This window comes from Myodes glareolus, chromosome 21 (assembly GCF_982192425.1).
Source record: "Myodes glareolus chromosome 21, mMyoGla1.1, whole genome shotgun sequence".
NCBI lineage: Eukaryota > Metazoa > Chordata > Mammalia > Rodentia > Cricetidae > Myodes > Myodes glareolus.
The window spans coordinates 57,039,657-57,057,433 of NC_142046.1; the positions used below are offsets into that span (position 1 = coordinate 57,039,657).

Below are 17,777 nucleotides of genomic sequence, written 5' to 3' on the forward strand. Positions count from 1 at the left end.
CACACATGCACATGCACACACATGCACACACACACATACACACACACACACACATTCACTTCTTGCTTTTATCCTCCACAGTCTGACTGGTAATACATGAAATATTTGGTTCTCTGGACCTTCCCCTCTCTAACGTTCCCAGACTGGACCACTGTCCTCCTGTACCCATCCTACACTAGTGAATGGGGAAACAAATGGACCCTTGCCATGTAAGTGGCTTAGTTCAGTGACATTCCCTATAGATTCTAGCCTGGCGTTCCAACCTACTACAGTACTCTTACTTGCTCTTGTGACCAAATCACAGCTGTGTTTTGTATTTGCGAGCTTGTATGTGTGTGAGAGACAGAGAAACAGAGAGAGACAGAGAGAGAGACACCTATCATAACATGTGTTAGGTTCTGTGCTAACACAGAGTCTTCCAAAACCAGTAAAGCCATAGCTTATACCTTTAATAAATTTACAATTCAGTAGAAAGAGTAATGAGCCAAAATTTAAATGACAAAAGTCGAAAGAATGTGAGTCATTTGGGTAAAGCATTATGGGAATGAGTGAGAAAACAATTACCTTCCACTCCAATCATTCAGTCTTTTAAATGTATTGTTGGAATTTTATTATTATTTAATTATTATTATTATTATTGTGTACATGATGGAGTGGTCCACATGCCACAACATGCAAGGACAACTTTGGTAAGTCCATTCTCTCCGTGCACCAGACATGAGTTCCAGGAATTAAACCTGTCACCAGCCTCACACAGTAAGCACCTTGACCCACTGAGCTGTCTCATGGGCCCCCATTATTTATTCTTGCATATAAAGCATGGGACCCCACACTTGTAAAGTTCTCTGTCCCACCTAGTCCTGAAGCCATTCAATCCCCCCCCCCCCCCCCCCCCCCCCCCCCCCCCCCCCCCCGTAGGTACCAAAAGTCTTTTTCCCTTCTCCTGGCGATTTGCAGGGCCGTGTGACCTCTGGCTCCCTGGAGATTCTGCACTAGCACTGGCTTGAGGGGATAACTTAGCAAGAACCTGGCTCTCTTTGTTATGGTGATTCCACCTGTATTCAAGGTTCTAGCAGTGGGCCCATAGCCTGCCTCCCCTAGCTGATTCTGCCTGAGGCGCTGGAGGCCTTTAATCTTCTCCTGCTCCTGGATGGGAGGAGGCATTGCCCTTTTGTTCCTGCTTGCCCACTTCTATAAATACCTGACTTGTGTTTAATAAAGTTGCCATTTACTCTGGTAAATGAGCAAAGGTCTCTTTTTGTGTGTGTCTCTTTTAACCCTCAGGACAATCGTCCATTCTCGTGGGCCCGAGTTCGGGAAGGCGCGCGCCTGGATTAGGTGTGGGTATCCACAGAAAAGTGCGGGGTCTTACTCCCCCCAAAATACACAGAGGCATTAATTATAAACTGATTGGCCTATTAGCTCAGGCTTCTTATCAACTAACTCTTACATCTTAAGTTTTTGTCTGTTTTAGCCATATGGCTTGGTACCTTTTATCAGTGAGGCATTCTCATCTTGCTTCCTCTGCATCTGGGTGATGACTGTAGACTGAGCCTTTTCTCTTCCCAGAATTCTGATATTCTGGTCGCCCCACCTGTACTTCCTGACTGGCTACTGTCCAATCAGCGTTTTATTAAATCAATACAAGTGACAAATCTTTCCAGGGGACAAGACCATTGTCCCACCGTAAATGCTCTAAAGTATTCTCTTGAAAATGATAGTAATTTTCATTTTGAATGCATGCTGTGAATATGAAGTCTGATCAATCATGGCTCAGAGTCCACATATTGTTCAGTCCCAGTGGGTTCTCAGCCTCCAGCTTCCTGCTCCCTCCCATGACTCCTACTTCATTCTACGCAAGACCCTGAAGGGGTCACGTTGATGAGGGTTAGTGGATTCGTTCTACTGTTAGCTTCCCTTCCCGGCTGGGCTCTGGCATGGGTATGGGGAGAGTCAAGGATCCTTCAGTGTCCTAAATTATTCCTACTCTATGCTAACATACCCAGAAAGAGATTCTGGGAGGTCTCTAGCCCACCCATCCTTTGGGATCTGCCTATCTACCATGTATTGGAAGGAGGTCTGACCAGAAGGTACTATCCTGGGGAAGGAGATTTTCCTCTATCCTAACGACTTTCTTTTATTTACTTTTTCACAAGTTATGTACCCTGACCTGATCGCACCCCTTGACCTTGCAATCATGACACCCTTGAGCTTAGAGTAATAATCTCTTGAGCAAATTTCCTCTCTTCAGCGCTCCAATTCATTCTCAACAATAGAAAGGAAAAGCAGGCAACAACAAAAAGAGTCTACAAAATTCTTCCTGAGCCTTTTTGATCCTTTCTTAAACTCTCCAGGCTTTTCTCCCTTAGCACTTATTGCACACAGAACCATGAAGAACTGCTGGAGAGAACAGCTTACAGCTCGAACACATCAGACTCCGAGCAGGACAGTGACGGTGTGCGTCTGGGACGGGATAAAGCCGCATCGGCCAGCCGTGCCACACACCAGCACACCAGCACACCAGCACACCAGCACACCAGCACACCAGTGAAATGGGAACTGGAAGTTGGTGCTATTCCTGGTCGGATATAGCAGAACCTACCCTTCTCCGTGTCTCTCTTCGCCTCACCCGCTGAAGGCGGTCCTGTGTTGAAGATGAGGAGGCCGTCAAGGGAGAGCCCTCTTTGGAAGGGAGCTCCCTGTCAGTCAGCCATGCAGGAGCTCCAGTGGAGAAAGAAACCAGCTTTAATGTGTGGCTACAGTGGGTGGAAGACTCTGCTGTGGAGACATGACTGCGGTGAAAGCAACTCTTAAGGTCGATGTAAATTTGCATCCAAACATAAAAGAAAACGTATTCATGAACTCCCGCCTCCGAGCTTACCTATTCGTGTTTTGACCTATCAGCTTCAAGCTTTTTGTGACAGACATTTTACCTCTACTCAGGAGTCCTGACCAGGGAACAAACAACATTTCTCATATATAATTTCAAAAAGCCCTGGCACTAGTGTTTTAGGACATGTACCAGCACCCCCGTTTTAGCACGTTTAGTGTGTTTCCAGGCACAAATGACTGGAAAAATAAAATGTGACACAGGTCATGGATCGTGGGACCGAATCCAGAGTGTCTACTCCAAAACTGCTTCCATCCATCACTTGCTTTGAGCATGTGTTGTTGCTGTTGCTAAGAAAACTGAGAGTCTATTGCTTTCTAACATGCTTTGTTCAGTTAATAGCATTTTGTAAGCAATTTCCTCTGATTAAATATTCCATTTTATGATGAACCATAATCTAGTTAGCCAAGCCTTTAGGTTTTTTTGGTTGATAATTTTACACTATTAAAACTAAGACTATAATAAATATTTATGCAGACAAACCTTAGCATCTGTACCCATAAAATTTTCCTTAAGATGACCTGGAATTTTTACATTAGAAGCCATGAATAGTCTTGAAACACTATGTAATTACTGTCAACTTTCCCCACATCATTGGTTCCCGAAGTCTGTGGGGTAGCAGCCAGCCTTGTCTCCAGAGCTTATTGGACAGTATCTGGAGACTGTTAAAGATGGAGCAAGCATCTCACTTATGTAGAGGCCAAAGATGTTACAAATTCCAGGATATATATACAGTCAGCTCTCAACTGGCAGCAAAGAATTACCTACTCAATCCCAAATACCAATGGTGCCTTTGCTGAGAAACACTGTGTTGGTTAATTTGCAGTGAGATATGTATATGTGTGTATACATATATCATTAATAATAATAATAATAATCTATTTATTTGGACCGGCTCTCTCTCTCTCTGGGCCATGATGACTGGCACAAACTCTAACGTACAAATCACTGAGTGTTAGTCTTGAGACCAAGATTATTAATAAAGGTGGCTCCACTTATTCAAACATAATTTACCAGGCACCCACTAGTTGCCAAATGATATAGTGCATGCTAAGTTACCATCCTTAGAGGAGGGTCAGATCACTAAAAGACTGGAGAGGAGGTTGTCTGGAGGTAAATTCAGACTCTACTTGCTAGTGAGAAAGCATATGTATTTTCATTTTGTACCTTCATATTTTTCATAAAATTGTACACTACATCATTTCCATATAAGCCCTTGCTAAATTACTCAGGCTCACAAGGTTGCTACACGAAATAACTAATAGAACCACGTTGCTGTGAAGACTTTTCTTGTTTCTTTAGAGGCTCTCTCTACAGAACGAAATTGGCCCTCCCTTCTGCGGAAACCCAAGGCCTTAAATATGAAACTTTCTTATGAGGGTAGTAGCTCCTCTTTTCCCAGCTGACCTTTTGTCTCCGCAATTTAACTCAGCAGAATCTCAATTTTGCTCATTTGGAGGTGGAAAAATGTTTTCCTGGCCTTAGTACTTTGACTTAGTAAGGAGTCACCAAGTGCCAGTCTGTCTATTCCCAGCTGGCATGAGTGAAAAGCAGGGACCAACCCAGAAGCTGCTTGGCTGCTTAACTTTTAAAGATGGACAACAGAGAAGAGAGGAGAGCCAGCTCGGCTCCAGGCTGGGTTCTCCAAAGCTCTCCCTTTACTCCCCGTGGGAATGCCGGGCCATCGCTGCTCCTAACCGCTCTCTTCCCCTCATCCTCTACATGGTAATCTCAGGACTATAAACAAGAAAAGATTATAGCGTTGTCTGATGTTTTCCAAGCCAGGACTGAAAAGAACAAGAAATAGGAGAAGAATCTGGTCTTGGTGTCACATTCCTTAAGACAAGGACCAAGCAGAAGACAGTCCTAATAGCTGATATAGTCTTAATAGCAGGCTTCAGGCAACAGTTCTGAAAACAGAGGGTGAGGAGGTTAAGTGATACCCCTAGAAAGTGGGCTATGGAAACAGGTTTCCAGCCTCACTTTTCCAGAAATCCATGTGCAGAAAAAAAATAAAAATCTAAAAATGTTTCCTAGCAACTCTGTCCCAAGCCTACAATTTTTAACTCCATTACAGCCGATATTAAACTTTAAATATGTAACCCTGCACATTAGGTTGCAAAATACCCATAAAAGCCATTCACTCATTAAACTGTACACAGCCATTTAAATGATAAAAGAATACTATCAAAAATTTTAATTGAAAAAAAAGTAAAGGTTAAAACATCCTGGTAGCCTGATAAAGTGGTCCAGACAGCATAAACGTAAAACAAACACGCAGCCTTTAAAGCAATGCCTAGAGTGCACAGAAGAAAAATCATAAAGGAAGCCTTCCTGTTAATTAGTGGCCAACAAATTTAAAGTAAAATTAATCATGAAGCCAGAAATGGTAGTTCATGCCTATAATCCCCACTCTCAGGAAGTAGAAGCAGAGGAATTGCAGATTTGCAGCCATCTTGAGACCTTGTTTCAAAAACAATGACAGCAAAGGCTTGGGGTGTGAGGCTGATGGTGTGATACTTTTCTAGTATGCAACACACACACACATGCATGCACACACATACATGGACACACACATGCACGCGTGCACTCCCACACACGCACACACATCCCTCCATGCTATTGACTCTCCTATCCTAATAAACTATTACCTTATAAGCTAAAGACCTTGTTGAATTGCAATTTGATCTTCATCTGCCCTTTAACATTATCTGCCAACATTATATTTTTCACAATGAATTAATCCAAGTATTCTCATTTTTTAAACTCTAAGATTTCAACAATAAAACTGCAGATTATCAGGCTGGAGATTTAGTATGGAAATTGTACAGAAACACAAAATCTAGTTTTGGAATTGCATATTGTACTAGAAAAATAAACATATTGATCAATTCTAGAAAGAAGTTTAAAATAGCTATATTTGTCAAATGCCAAATGTGTATTGCGATCAGTAGATCCTCTCAATCTAACGTTCCCTTAAACCATCGAATTATTTGTATTTTAAAATAATCATTGTCTTGTAAAAAAAATAGCTAGATATCCCATGATGTTTCATCTTGTATGGAAAGACATAAAGATGTAGAAATTATTTTCATGAGGGAGGGAGTTTGGGCTCACAGACTCCAAAAGCAAAGCATGCTGGGAGGTCACATTGAGAAAGGAGTGGGTCAGTCAGTTAGCAGAAGCGAGGAGGGCAGAGCAAGGCTGGAAACTTTCACTGGGGTTTTGTGGGAAGGAACAGGCAGGGAGGGAAGACTCTTGACTTAGGATTGGCTGGTTTGAATACTTTTGCTAGGCTCTGAGTCAGAGAGGCCATCTCTGGTAGTCTGGTACCAAGCCCTAGTATGAAATCTCTGTTTAAAATGAACTAGCCCCCAAATAAATATGTGCTGAAGGTTTGGTCTTCAGTGTGACACGCTCACATTGAGGCTCATGAGAACGGGCTCTAACTTTTTCAACAGACTAACGCATAATGAACTCAGCACTGAGTCAGCATTATGATGCGGGGGGGCCTATTTAAAGGAAGCAGGTCATTAACTAAGTGTTTGTATATCTTGTCCAGACTCCTCCTGACCTTCTTGCTTCTTGGGTGTATGAGGCAAGCAGCTTCCTCCACCATGTGTAGTTCCCTCAGCTCAAACCCAAGTGACTATGGGTTGTAACTTCAAAACCTGTGAGCCTATAGGAACTTTCCCTTGTCTGAAGTCGTTTCTCTCTGGTGTCACAGGCGAGTTAGGGCAGCTGACACCAGAACTCCAAGGGTAGGGCTATGGGCTCAGAATTGTTGGCTCCATACATCAAAGGCACCCTCGAGGGGCAGGGGTGAGTTAGGGGCTTTACAGTTTCTTAGAATTCAATCTCTTAGAATTGGCTAGCCTTGGGAGAAGAAGTCTCTCCAGGATGCCCCAAGTGCCAGAGTATCAAGAACATAGAAAATAAGCTGGCCATGGTGATAGACACCTCTAATTCCAGCCCTGAGGAGGTTGAGGCAGGAAAAACCTTAAGTCCAGCCTGAGCTACATAGCGAAACCCGAGAGAGAGAGAGAGAGAGAGAGAGAGAGAGAGAGAGAGAGAGAGAAAGCTGGAGAGAAGAGAGAAAAAGGGGGGAAGAGAAAGGGAACACAGGAAATAGTCAATACAGTTAATTTAGATGAAAAGTTTCTTTTATGTGGCAGTTCCTAGTCAAAGCCAGTGTGTGAACTCTGGAGAGTGTGTTTGGAAACATAAATTAGGCCTTACATTGCTTTTGAAAATGCTTTTTCATTATCTGATGAGAACGTAATGATTTGATTTAATGATTAGATACTTTTAAAGTACTGTAAGGTGGCCGTGTCAGGAAATGCTGTCTAAGCCATTGCTGAAAAGCCTATGACAGACCCCAGAATACAATCCTTGCTCCCTGTTTCCTTCTCCTGAGAGTAGATCTTGTTCCTCCACACTGTGAAATCTTTTACAAAAACATTACAATCAAAGGCAAAAAGCTCCATCAACAAAAGCAAAGCCATTCTTCTTTGGGATGATGCTGGCGTTTCTTCAAGAATCAGTAGGGTTACATGGAAAGGAAGTGGACACCATTGTGACGTTTAAACAGGTTTGGATCATAATACTCTGTAAGCTGATGCCGTTCAGTTTGTCTAAGCCTGTTCCTCCCTGACTTGGTCTCGACACACATGTCCCCGGTGAGAAAGCTGTGCATCTTTGCTGGACCATTAGGCTGTGCCAGGAAGCTGACTGCTTGGCCGGATTCCCTTGGTCCACTCTGCCTTCCTGGTTTCAACCACTGTGTGGCAATGGCCCGAGGGCGGGGCATGAGGAGGGCCGTATTTCCCTGACTCCCTCTCCAAACACTTGGCTTGTCCCTGGCTGGGTTCCTCTCCCTCTGCCACAAGCCCTGGATAGGCACCGCTCCTCACAACTATTGTACTCTCTGGGTTGTGGAATCTGCCCTTCCAGTCTCAGAGTGGCAGTTTGGAAGAGGGGAGGGGAGCAGAGCTAGCAACCAGTCCAATCTAGTGGTGACAACTCTAAGTAACGGATGAGAACCAGGGCTTTCGCAAGGGTAGGGCAGATGGACAGCGAATAGAACCAACTCTGAATCAATAGCTTGTAAATGCAACAATATGAAAACTGAATATTTATGAGACCTTTTGAAGCTGTGTGAAGTATGATACTTACAACCAATAAGCTTGAAAGGGCAGTGCTTCTAAAAAAAAATAATAATCGCAAGGCTGATCAATATAATCCCCCACATCTGTAAGGGATTTGCAAAGATAAACCAAACAGAACAAAACCCTATGACATGCAAGGCCTTGAGCTAGAAGCTACTTCACCTTTAAAAATCTTCACTGTCTGGATGAGATAACCATAAGAAAACCAGAAAACCCAGCTAGGCAGAACAGGAATGCCCTGCCGTGGATGTTTTCAGTGGTATGTTCTCAGTTATCAGTATTTGGTTCTCTTTTCATTGGTTTGAGACAGGATGTCACTACATAGCCCTGTGTGGCCTGAAAGTCACTATATAAACCAGGTTGACCTCAGACTTACGTGAGATCTGCCTGTCTCTGCTTCTCCACTGCTGGGATCAAAGGTGTGCACCACCACACCCAGCTAGGCTTTCTGTGTATAACACGGTGTCCGCATGAACTCTTCAAAGCCAAAGGAAAAAAATAGTATTAAAAAAAAACAAAACAAAAAGAAGGGACAGTGAAGAGGGGACTTGACTGGATAGACAAGCAGTTCAGTTAACGTCCCCAGCTATTCGGGCTTTATTAGTCCTTATTTTTAATCTTCAAAATAGAGGCCAAATAGTTTAAGGATATTTTCTTAGGGCTTCCACTGCTACAACAACATACCATGATCCAAAAGCAAGTTTGGAGGAAAGGGTTGGTTTGGCTTTACCCTTTTAGATAATAGGCCATCATTAGAGGAAGTCAGAACAGGAACGCAAGCAGGGCTGGAACCTGGAGGCTAAGGAAGAGGCCATGGAGGGAAGCTGCTCATGGTTTGCTTCCCTGGCTTCTCAGCCTGTTTTCTTATAGAACCCAGGACCACCTCACCTACCATGGACTTGGTCCTCCCCCATTGATCACTAATTGAGAAATTGCCTTATAGCTGGATCTCATGGAGGTTTCTCCTCAACTGAGGCTCCTCCCTCTGACGACTCTAGCTTGTGTCACGTTGACACAGAACCAGCAAGTCAAACAAGGACATGGGCTTCCAGCTCAGTCATCCATGCTGTCTGAATAGGCAGGACTTGCAATTTGGAGGCATGTAAGCTGGCCAGTGACGGGCAGGGAGAAAGACCATCACCCGGTTCACCATCATCTCTGTTGGGTCCACTGCAGGGTTAGTGAAGGCTTGATTCAGATCTCATAGGGCTCGCATGCACGAGATCACTTAAAACAAGTACCCAGGCTTTCTGACAATAAGGAAGTTGAGCAGGTACCATTACGTCATTGCAGAGATTCGAAAAAGGCGGCCAGATGTGGAGTCGAGGTGGGGTGAGACACAGATCAGCAAGTTTCAAGAAGATGAACTTCTAAGGATGAGAGAGAAAAAAACGGACCAGAGCTCACTGGGAAGCCCAGGCTGTCATCAAATGTGCATCCTAGACTCCCCAGTGCTAAGATGTCATTAGGAGCTCCCGTGACTACTTAGACTGTAAGGGAGGGCCGAGGAAAGGACGGGGTAAGTGTGCATACACTTGTGGGCGGCCAGGAAAGACGGTTCCGTAACTGGCTGGGCATGAAAGTTCTGCAGGCCACAAATCTCAGCTTGAATCCCAGCTCCCTCCTGGTCAACTGATTCATTTTGAACAATCCTTAAGGTGGCGAGGCCTCAGTCTTGCCTCCTGTGAAATGAAGCAGTACTGAGGACCGAAAGGACTGATTCTCACTGAAGGGTTGATAACTGGCCTACAGTACACCAGTGAGAGGGCTTATTGTTAATCAACCGTGACATTCCCACTTCCTCTTACCAAGAGTGTCAATTGACACCCTACAGAGCTGTCTCATAGTTTCTCATCCGACATTTTCAAACCTATATTTTCTGATCAAAAGCAATTTATCACTAACATGTGAAGCCACCGTTCTGCTGGAACTAACCAGTTAATAAGAAACCCTTGTGTTGATAGCAAATTCACATCTTATAAAGCCAGGAAGCTGGTTTTCTTTGCTATTTTCATCCAAACACAAATGAGCACATTTAGCCTCCAATGCCTATAAATGACCAAGAACCTAAGTTTCTCCCAAAATATTATAAAGCCATCACACTTTCTTACAATTAAGCTTGCCATTTTATGACTCGCATCCTGCTTTCCCACAGGAATGCGGTCAGGTTGCAAAACACCACCTTAAAATAAAGAACGAAAGAAGCAAGCAGTGTACCTCCGGGATCTCGGTGATTTCTCTACAAGACAGAGCAAAGCTATTCAAGAGGAAAACTCTCATGTCTCCTGAATACTGTATGAGACAGGAAAAGTTAGCTTCCAAGTTAAGCCTGCCTTGCAAATAAACAGGTGACCAAACCTCAAGAAGCAAAATAAATCAGCCGGATTAGTAAACATTTAGTTTCTGGGTGAAGGGAGAGACTTAACTTCACCTTAAATCACCTCTCTGGGATTTCTGGGGACCAGGATTTGTCTGCGCGCGTCCACAGACCAAGCAGCCAAGTGTGATTTGTCCTGTGTTTATCACGATCATGTGTCTGTCAGGAAGAGGGGTTGAGGTAGGAAATGGTTCCTACTGTCAGCACAAAGATCGATTCTGGCTCTGGGATAGTGAACTTGCTTGTCGGCTTGAGGGAATTTTTAAAACACTGTGTACAGAGCTGAAATAAAATTTCATGGATCTCCTTTCTTACACAGTGTTAGAGTAGGGTCAACATCCCTTTTAAAGTCAACCTCACTGCTCAACGATGGGCCCAGAGATGATCCGTGCCCCCCCCCCACTCCATCCCCTCGTTAGGGACAGAGGCGCTTCTCATTGCCAGACTTTCCAGAGGCCTGAAATCAATTCCTTCTCAGACTGACATTTTAAATGTAAAAATGAAAACTAAAGTCAGGTGGAAATGAAGTTCCATGAACTGTTAAATATTAGTATAGTATTATACATGACGATCCGTTAAGTATTGATAAATAATGACCATACAACTATAGTATAATGCATTCTTAAAGACAATGTGCTATCTGACTTCTGTTTTGTTTTCTGTCTCCTCTCTACCTCGAGCAATCAGCTGTCTCTTCTCATATCAGGGGAAGGCGGAGTAGGGTTTGGATGGGCAAAGATGGAGGGAAAATAGTCTCCCTGGCAGGAAGGAAACGAAGCACAGAAATAGAAAGGCCCGATCCAGGCATCGAAAATGGCACATAATTTAATTAGCATGAGCCGAGGCCACGTGAAGGACTGCCATACACACTGGGCTGGAATAAAATTGAACCTCTTATACTCAGTATGACTCACAGTCAGGCAGGGCCAGTGAACATGTGGTCAGAGTCGTTGTGGGAGGAGGGGCGGAAGCTGCTCCACTGCCCTGTGAGACATCCTTAAGACTCTGGTCTTAGAATCTGCGTTGCATGTAAAGTCCAATCAAACGAATGCGTTTGAACCATGAGTTCAGAGATTGGGTTCTATGTGTGCTCCCATCCCATTTTCTGCCCCCAGATTAGGTCTTGGCCACCTGATCTTTGCTCCCTAGAGTACCAGGTCCCATCCAGACTGCCTCCCCTCCACTTTGCTCTGGAAATAGGCACAGCAACCTGGTTATCTCTAGAAGAAGAGACTATATGCCACATCTGCTGTAGCTCTTTGCTCCTGAGTGGGGTCTGTGTGGAAACGTAAGGGCAACCGCGTGGCCCGTGCCAGCTCAGGGTGAAACAAGGTTCTGATCATCTCCACGCTGAGCTAGAGGCACCAGGGATCATTCAGCAGGCTCTCTCACCCACCCAGGCCAGATTCAAGAACTTCTCAGCCTGGAAGTTGCGATCATTTAGGATTTCTGCCCAGAAGTGGCTGTGGTTTGGAGCGCAGACTCTTGGGAACGGGAGGCTGATGTCTCGGTGCCCTCATTTTACACTCAACTCCACGAATGACAGACAGAGCTGTTTTGTTAAACCTCTTCCTCTCTCTGGTTGGGGTTTTATTTATTTGCTTGCTTCGTTTTGTGTTGAGCAAGGGTCCCACTCTGTAGCCAAGACTGACCTCAAAGGCACTATGTAGACTTAGAGCAACTGATCAGATTGTATGCACAGGAGGCTGGGGTTGCAGGAATGGACCACCGCATCCCCATGCCTCCTGTGTCTGATAAAGCTGTTACCCTCTCCCTAACTCTCAAGCTTAGCCTCCCCAAATCACCAATGGTTTACTCTCCCCTTCATCCATATTCTCACCCACAGGACACATCCTCCCATCTGGTCCTTGGTGCCAGTCCCCCCAATGCCCATCTCTGCTATAGTTGAGTTGCTCATTATGGCTCTGCAGTCTTTTAGCTGAGTTAAAACACTCCTTGTCGCTTATACGTGTTTTGTGCTTACGTTTCACTCTTTTGCCTGAAGCCATTTTGTAGGACCTAAAAGGCTTCCATGAACCTCAAAATCATCTCCCGCCAGGAAACCTGACCCTTCTGAACAGCTAGCATGGTGCTTCCCTCAGGGAATCTTCTACACCAGCCTGGGCTGTGCGGTGACTGTGAAAAAGACACAATCCATCTTTGCCATTTGAGCAAAGTGTGGCAGAAAGTGCAGAGCTCTCTGCTTGGAGGCTTGGGGTCCAGAAAGCAAGCGTGCCCTCTCGCCTCTGTACACCCACGACTATAATGGGCTCTCTGTGCCTGCCCGTGGGATCTAACGAATCAGTGACTCTGTTGTGTAAACAGAAAGCCCAGCGCACCTGGAACTGTCCTGCGTCATCCCTTGCCTCCTCTCAGTTCACCTAACAAAACACCCTGCTGCTTTTCAGACCCAAGCCCATTGAACACCTGTATCGTCATTATCAACACTGACACAGACTCATCGCACACTTTCTACTAAGGTCTAACATGCTATATTCTGGGTGCTTGGAATAATCTCAAAGGGAACACCTGTTACTTAAGCGGTCTTATTTGCAACCTCTGGAGGGCAATTTATTCATTACTATATTAAAGTGGGTTGTTTAATAACTTATAACTGTCAGAGAAGAAAGGTAAATTATAGTCGCTGTGATCAAACTGGATACCTAAAAGACATGTATTTTTCCACCTGCAATTCTTTATTTTTTCCCCCCAATTTCAATCCTGTTTTCTAGGACCAACTAAGAAACGCGATGTAAAACAGTGAAAGCAAAGGAGATTTAGTTTTGCTGCCAGACTCCTATTCAGCCTTAGTATCTCATTAAATAGTCTACTCTTGACTTCAGGATGCCATATTCATCAACATAATTGTGTAAGTGGCTTTAATGCCTTTTTCTTTCTCACGTGATTAAGATCATTAACCTAATTATCCAATAATTAAATTTTTGAAACTCTGCATGATAGAATTTTATTCTTCTGAAGAAAAAAGGGCACTAACTGAATTTGAGCAAGACACACTTTTAACTCTCTGGGCTTATAAAGAATCAAGAAGGATGGTTCTATTTTTACATAGAGACTTCAAGATGTTTACATACAGAGAATTAATGCATCAGAATTAAAGGCAAATGTGGGGCTGGAGAGATGGCTCAGCAGCTAAGAACACTGATCTTCCAGAGGACTGGGGTTCAGATCTCAGCATCCACATGACAGATAGCAAACATCTGTAAGTCTAGATCCAGCATATCCAATGCCATTTTCTGCCTCTGTGGGCACTGCACACATGTGCTACACAGACACATGCAGGCAGAACACCCATGCACATAAACTAACTTTTGTTAAAGTTAGACCTTGGAAGGATCAGTCTTCTTTTTGAGAAATCTGTAAGTGCAGACAAGGAAAAGGATGCGGAAAACGCTAGAACAGGCAAAGGAGGCAGCAGCAATTCAGGTCTGGGAAGCTTACCTGGAGGGACAAAGCACAGAGCTTTTGCTAGGCTAGGATATGATTAGGTGTCATATGATAGGTCTATGTAAATAGAAGGACATCTATTTACATATTCCTTGAATGTAACGTTGGCTCAAAAACAGTTGCTTTGAAGACAAAGCTTGGCTCAGGGAAAGATTAGACTGCTCAAATGTGCTCCGTCTCAGATGAGGGGAGCACTGGAAAGGAGGGAAACAAGAATACAGACAAACAAGATACCACCACCACCATCAGTCCAGTCTGTTGCCACTTTTTAAATAATTGTCATGTGCCGGGTACAGTCTTGGGAGCTTTGGTGCAGCATTGGATTTCGTGTCCACAGAACAGCCCTTGCCAGATAGGGGTACTGTTGCCCCTTTGTGAGTGGAGAAATGGAGACAGTGAGACTAATTCTCTTTCGGCTCAACTAATGATGATGATAATGTATTAACACAAAAGGGAAAAAAAAGCAGTTTCATCAGAGAGCATCGTAAGTAAAAATGAAAGAAGACACAAACAACTAAAACCACACAAATACATAGCAGAAGTCAACGGCAAAGTAAATAATAATAACAGCAGCAACCACCATAAATTCCTCACCCTAAACAAGTGAAACTAAAGTGACCCAAGATCTTGAGCTCCCTGTAGCACCTTCCACCTACCTTCCCTTCTCAATTCTCCAACAAGCTTGCCTTATTTATAGCCACTGTCACTGCCCTGGGGGAAACGGGAAAAGAAAAAGCTCCCTTCTCCCGTGTCAGTTTCCAAATACAAAGAGGCAACTTGCTTTCCACCCTGGCTGCAGAGTAAGGGCTGAGCTCACAGGGAGCAACAGCCACTGGAAACCCAATTGGCATTGCTTGTCATAACCTCCACGGCCCCAGTCCTAGGTGTCAGGAAGGCAGGCTGAGGGTGCCAAGAACGCTAGTCTTGAAAGTGCAGTATATGAACAATATCCAATGAAAGTCATGAACTGAAAGAGAACAGTTTTTAAAAAGCCATAGGAGAAAATCGGTTATGGATGAATAAGAACTGTAAAGGCAATAAAAAGACTACTGCTCAGGGTTGTACGAGTACCCTTCAGTTCAGGAGGGTCTTTTGTAGCTCACACATACAGCATGGGTGTGGAAAGAGAGGAAAAAGATTTGTGATCTTACAGGCTCTTCAACACATCAATTACTAAATGTTTTCATTTTCTTCCTATGACTTTTAAAACCATAAAGAAATTGACATTTATTGAAAATCATAACTAGGTTGCTGATCCTCAACTTGTCAAGGTCTTTAAGAAGAACATAGTGAATAACAAAGATTAACAAGATAAAACACTTTTCCAGACTCTCCTTAATGTTAAAGGGTCATATTGACAGACATGTCACAAATATATGAGGCTTGGGTTTAGCTCAGTTCAGCTGGTCTATATAAAATTATAAATTTGCAGTGAAACAGAAAAGAATTGCAAAAAAAGTCCTTCCCACAATTTTTGCTATTGTATTCAATGGCATCCAAACTCTAGAGAAACATATGTCTCCATGAGACAAAGATATAGACATAAGCCAACCATAGAAGCAAAGGTGAGAACTTTCAATTCTTAGGAACTCAGAGAAAGTCTCACGGAGAGTGACACCCAGCTCTGCCCCTCAGGGACCCACAGAATGAGAACTTTCAGATTCAGCAATCTCATATCAAGTTCAAATCACTGTCAAAATGAAGTCAGAAAAACCACATAAAAACATGCTGGGCTTGCCTTTCCACTTCAATCTAGCATGTTTGCTGTGCCTATTGCCTTGGGAATGCCAAAACTATACCAGTGGAGTTATCGACAAACTGAAACTCTGCTTGCCCACCTCCATCTAAAGCTGACTGCTGTGTCCAGGCTTGAAGATGACCGAGTCCCTTTATTTGTCCAGCCTCTCTAAACTCCACTGAAGCAGACATGAAGAAGAGCTGCATGGGCCAGAGAGTCAGTCTTTCTCATCTTTCTTCTCTTGGAACTCATGCAAATTTACTAGAGAAAAGGGAAGCATCCCGGAGTTAGGTACTCTCTTCACCTTGAAATAGAGTATGGAAAACCATCATCTCCCCACCCCCTGGCCAACACCAGAGACACAAAACACCCATTTTCTTCAGGATACCACTGGGGTTCTAGAAAATACTCCTCTTTCTAGCAGTTCCCAGATGCATTTAAACCCTAAGACCTGTTCTTAGGGATAGTATCTTGACAGAGATACATGTAGAGTTACTGAGGGATACAGAATTTTCCCATAAGCCATTGTTTTAGGAAAAGACCATTCCATCAAAGATAATATCACTCTCTAACTAAACTCCAGGAGGAACTCAAATAGCAAGACTATTTTTGCAAAGTGTCTAAATAAATGTGGTCCTGGTCGTCAAAGGATGAGGGGGAACATGGCCGCCAAACTGGGGTCGGGGAACCGAGGACAAGCAGAGCCCTACCTGATAGGCATCAGGAATGTTGACTGTCTCTCCGTGCTCCCCGACATAGCCAATGATACCTTTGCCCCAGGGGACCTGCACCTCGTTTGAGTTCTCCGTGCTGCTGCACGGGAGGAGTGGGGTTCCTGCGTGCACATCAAAAAATTTGGAGACCAAACTCTTCTTGCCAGCAGCTGCCCCCTCCACTAAGAAGAGAGAGCAACGGTCGGCGTCCACCATGAGACAGACAAAGATGAGGATCTTGTAGCTGAGGCTGGTGAGGTCAAGGTCATTGGAGATGTCCTTGACCAGTTCCAGGAAAAACTGGCGTTCATTATGTTTTTTGAGGTGGCATTTGTAGTCGATGGCCGTAGGGGGGTACTGAGGCAGATTCACCCTCGATTCCAGCAGGGCGCTGAGAATGTGGGCTGTAGTAGGGGGCAGAGAGCTGGCCTTCCTGAGCAGGGCTCTCCGCCGGACACTGCTCATGGGCTCCTGGGCCCGGGAGGTCACCTGCTCATCGTAGGTCCTGTTCACATGAATGGCTTTGGAGCGGGCAAAGCTCTTCCGCAGCTCTTTCTGTGAAGCTTTCCGCTGCAGGTTCCCATCGCCCCGGCTGCCACTGGCCCAGCTGGGGCTCAGGGGAACCCCAGGACTTTCCCCACCACCGGGCATGGGATGGCTGTTAGCAGAGCCCTGGGGACCAGCAACGCCAGCAATCCCAGTGCTGCCTCTGCCACTACCCTGAGCCAAGCTGCCAGTGCCAGCCAGGGCAGGTTTCATGCCTGAAGCCCCCTGTCCCGGACTGTGCCTTTGTAGCCACTTGTCCGCCAGCTCCTGCTTCCCTTTCCGCATCAAATAGTCTTCCAACAACTCTGGATGCCTATCCAGAAAAGTTTCCACCTCCCCGAAGTCCAGGCTGGAGGCTGCCATGGTCCAAGGCGCCCCTTGTCTTGTCTCTCTGCTCTTGGACCACACGATAACCTGTCCAGAGGCCTCTAGCTGTTGCTGCACATGTTTGCTCACACCGGTGTCCCCAGCTCGGTGCTACTTCCCTGAGGGCCAGTAGGAGGTTGATAGGAACAGCAGGATCCCAGCCGGGTGGTGCCAACTCCTTTCGAGGTTCAGAACCGCTGTCACCCACCCTACCCTTGCTCCTCTTGCTCCGGACAGGTGCCGGCCCGGCCCAGAGCGCCGACCGCTGCCACCGCTGCTTCCCCGGGCGGCTCGCACCACCGCTGCTCGGGCTCCCGCAGCCGCCGCTCCGCCCGCCGCTGGAGCCGGCAGAGTGGACCACTGTGTGCCGGAGGTAGGCAGGACACGCCCCGGAGTGAGACTCTGAGACTGCTGGGGGTAGGAGGAGAGGAGCAGATGGGACGCACAGCAGCCAAAGTCCACGGCCCAGGTGCCAGGCGGTTCCTGGAAGAGTCTCTGCGCAGCTCCGAGTGGG

At 45.2% G+C, this 17,777-nt stretch overlaps 1 protein-coding gene across 1 annotated transcript in view; it reads right to left on the reverse strand.

The window, feature by feature from the left end:
• The window catches only part of Pde11a (phosphodiesterase 11A), a 327,936-nt gene extending 310,159 nt beyond the window's left edge, over nt 1–17,777 (reverse strand). The window contains exon 1 of the mRNA XM_087900073.1: nt 16,349–17,777. Coding sequence (XP_087756199.1) covers nt 16,349–17,260 — 912 coding nt within the window. The 5' untranslated portion in view covers nt 17,261–17,777. The remainder of the gene's footprint in view (nt 1–16,348) is intronic.